This window comes from Anomalospiza imberbis, chromosome 4, assembly GCF_031753505.1.
Source record: "Anomalospiza imberbis isolate Cuckoo-Finch-1a 21T00152 chromosome 4, ASM3175350v1, whole genome shotgun sequence".
Lineage (NCBI taxonomy): Eukaryota > Metazoa > Chordata > Aves > Passeriformes > Viduidae > Anomalospiza > Anomalospiza imberbis.
The window spans coordinates 31235903-31239164 of record NC_089684.1 but is presented as its reverse complement, the minus strand read 5'-3'; the positions used below and the strand labels follow the sequence as shown (position 1 = coordinate 31239164).

The following is a 3262-nucleotide window of genomic DNA, read 5'->3' as shown; positions in this document are numbered from 1 at the left end:
TATTATTATTATTATTATTTAAATCAAAATACTTTTGAGACGTCTCTCGCTGTGCGAAGCCTCAACTCTAGATTCAAGTTTGGGTCCCGAGAAAGCCATGACATCGTGGCCACCCCGCTGCCACCCGGGCGAGGTCTGTTAGCAATAAAAACCAGCGGTACTTGCCGGGGCGGGTCCGGGCGCGGCTCCGCGGGGAAGTTCCCCCCGAAAGTTGGGCGCGGGGCGGGCGGCGGGGTGGGCTGGGGTTGTTTGGGGTTGTTTTCCTCCTTTCCTTTTTGTTGTTCTCGTTGTTTATCGGATTTTCTGTCGGTGACGGTGGCGCTGATGCTGTCGGTGCTGCTCCGCGGCCGGCTCAGATGCCCGCCGAGTACTTCATGCGCTTCTGCTTCTGGCGCTGGTTGCAGAACCAGACACGGACCACGTTCTTCTTGAGGTCCAGCTTCTCGGCGATGGCGGCGATCTTCTCGGAGGAGGGCCGGGGCTGCAGGGCGAAATAGGCCTCTAGCGAGCGCTTCTCGGGGGCGGCGATGGAGGTCCGCTTGCGCTTCTTCTCCGCGCCGCTGAAGAGCTCGGGCTTGGCCAGTTTCTCGCGGTGGGACTTCTCGGCCTCCTCCAGCCACGCCTGCAGGATGGGTTTGAGGGCGATCATGTTGTTGTGGGAGAGGGTGAGGGACTCGAAGCGGCAGATGGTGCTCTGGCTGAGGGAGCCCACCCCCGGGATCTTCAGGTTGGCCAGCGCCGAGCCCACGTCGGCCTGGGTCACCCCCAGCTTGATGCGGCGCTGCTTGAAGCGCTCGGCAAAGGCCTCCAAGTCGCGGGGGTCGGCGTCCACGTCGCTCATGCAGCCCATGTGGGCCGGCAGCCCGTGGGCGTGGGCCATGCCCAGCGCCGCCGGGTGCATGGGGTTCATGCCGGCCATGTGCGGAGCGTGGCCCGGCGTGGAGACCACGGCGCCGTCGGGGGCCGCCATGGCCCCCAGCGCCAGCCCCGGCGTCAGGTGCTCCAAGAGTTCCCCCTCCAGCGCCTGGTGGGGCTGGTGGTGGTGGTGGTGATGGTGGTGATGGTGGTGGTGGGTGCCCGACAGGGCGGACGGGTGGGAGATGGGCACGGAGGAGGAGGAGGCGGCCGAGGTGCAGGGGATGGTGTTCATGGTGTGGTACGTGGCGTCCGGCTTGAAGGGGCTGTGGTGCGGCGGGTGGTGGTGGTGGCTCTTGCTCGGGGAGACGATGTCCACCGCTGCCAGGGCTTCGGCGCGGGCCAGCAGGCTCTCGTCCAGACCGCCGAATATATTGCTCTGCAATTGCAAATAGAAGGCACACATAACGCTCAGCAGGGAATTCGCCTCCCCGCGCACTCCGCCGTGCCACTAAAACCTTCCCAGCATGTTAAAAGAGAAATCCTGGAGAAGGGAGGGGGGGTGGGGTGGTGGGGGGGAGGAGAGGATAGGAGAGGAGAAGAGAAGAGGGAGCGAGCGGGGCGAGGGAGCGGGCGCGGCGCGCAGCCGCTCGCACAGAGGATCCGCGGCGGGCGGGCGGGCGGGCGGACGGACGGACGGACGGACGGACACACGCACCAGCCGCACGCAGCATCCCAGGTCATAAAAATTAATACGAGCGGCAAAAGCCGCCGCATGCATAAGTTGGGCGAGCGCCCGGTGGCGCCGGGTGATTTGCTGCACGGCCATGAAAAAATCATCAGGCGGATCCGGGGGGCCGGCGAGGGGCTCCCCTTAAAGCGGGGCGGCGGGCGGCGGGCACCTACCGGAGGGGCGGGCAGGCAGGCCCGCCGCATCGCCTCCGCGCCGCCGCCGCTGCCGCCGGGGCCGGAGCCCGAGCTGGAGCCGGAGCCGCCGCTGCCGCCGGGGCCGGAGCCGGAGCCGCGTCCGGCGGAGCCGCCGCTGCCGGTGCTGCTGGGGGAGCTGGCGGCGGGGGCGGCGGCACCGGCGGAGGGACAGGGCGAGGCGGTGTGCAGGGCCGAGTACTTGGTTTCGTGGAGGCCGCCGCCGCTGCCGCCGCCGTGGGGGAGGCCGAAAGGCTGCTTGCTGCTCAGAGACATCATCATGGTGCTCGCCGCTGCCGCGGCCCGGCCCGCCGGCAGTCGGCCGCCGGAGGAGGGCAGGGGCGCGGGGCCGGGGGCCCGAATCCCCCGGAAAAGACACAGGAGCCCCGCGCCCCCACCCCCCGAAAAATAAAAAAAAAAAAAATTCCCACTCGCCCCCCAGCCGGCTGCCCGAGCCCCGCCGGGGACGAGAGGGAGAGGCGGCTCCGGCGAGCCGGCGATGCGCGGGGGATGCGCGGGATGCCTCCTGCCCGCCTGCCCGCCCTCCGCCCGGGCGCTCGCCGCTGTCCGCCGCCGCCTCCGCTCCGGCGCCGGGCCTCGCCTCTCGCGAAGTGCCCTCCCCGCCGCCGCGCCGGTGGGTTTTACTCTCTCCCCTCCCTCCCCTCCCCTCTCGCCTGTCACTACAGCCCAACTCCTCGGGAAGGGCCCTCCGCGCCTGCCTCCTCGGCCCCGGCCCCCTCCTCCGCCGCTCCCTGCCCGCCCCCCGCCGCTCCCACGCCCACGCGTGCTCCCACACTCACCGCCGCGCCGCGCCCCGTCGCCTCCTGGAAAGGGGAGGGAAAAAGCCAAAAAGGGGGAAAAAAAAAAAAAAAGGTGGGGGAAGCGAAGACCCCACCGCCTCGGATCCACCTTCCATGGAAAGAAAAAATAATTTTTTAAAAGGGGGGGAAAAAGTCCCGTCCAGGCTCACCATGCACCTACAGCCAGAGTGTCCCGCCGCTGCTCTGGCACCGCTCCAGAGGGCGGCAGGGGCGGGGGATGCGCCGGGCTCTGCGCGGGGACAGCGCGGGGAAAGGCCGGGAGCAGCGGCCAGGGGCTGCCCCCGCCGGTGTTCCCCGTCGGCGGGGAGCCGGAGGGTTCCTCCTGCAAAAGCGCATCGCTATCCCGCCAATTTCCTACGCCTGTCTAATAGGAAAAGAAAAAAAAGCAAAAGAAAAAAAAAAAAAAAAGAAAAGAGAAAAGAAACTGGGGAAAATCAGTTTTCCTGGAGGTGGTCGGGTTTATTTCCATGAATTTCACTTTGCTGCAGAAGGTTAAAATAAGTGCTTAGGTGTTTAATTTCTCACCTAAACAGCAGACTTGGTAATTTTAAGGGAAATAAAAAAAATTACATTGTATCAGCTCTCACTGTCGCCAGCTCGGAGAAATGAAATAAATCAAAGTTAAAAGCTTGAGTATCATTTAATTATGGTGTGAATAGCGC

The 3262-nt window shown here is 65.4% G+C and overlaps 1 protein-coding gene across 1 annotated transcript; it reads right to left on the bottom strand.

Moving 5' to 3' along the window:
* Nucleotides 1–219: 219 nt before the first annotated feature.
* Nucleotides 220–2133, bottom strand: POU4F2 (POU class 4 homeobox 2). The gene is made up of 2 exons (XM_068187798.1): nt 1762–2133; nt 220–1294 (listed from the first exon to the last, which is right to left on the bottom strand). Exons 1-2 carry the CDS (start codon nt 2059–2061, stop codon nt 353–355), a joined length of 1242 nt encoding a protein of 413 aa, XP_068043899.1. The 5' UTR covers nt 2062–2133; the 3' UTR covers nt 220–352.
* Between the last annotated feature and the right edge of the window lie 1129 nt (nt 2134–3262).

Excerpts from the sequence above, each read along its gene's own strand:
- POU4F2 (XM_068187798.1), bottom strand. The coding sequence starts at position 2,061 with ATGATGATGTCTCTGAGCAGCAAGCAGCCTTTCGGCCTCCCCCACGGC. Across the intron at positions 1,295-1,761 it reads CCTGCCTGCCCGCCCCTCCG|AGCAATATATTCGGCGGTCT; the intron begins GTAGGTGCCCGC and ends TTGCAATTGCAG.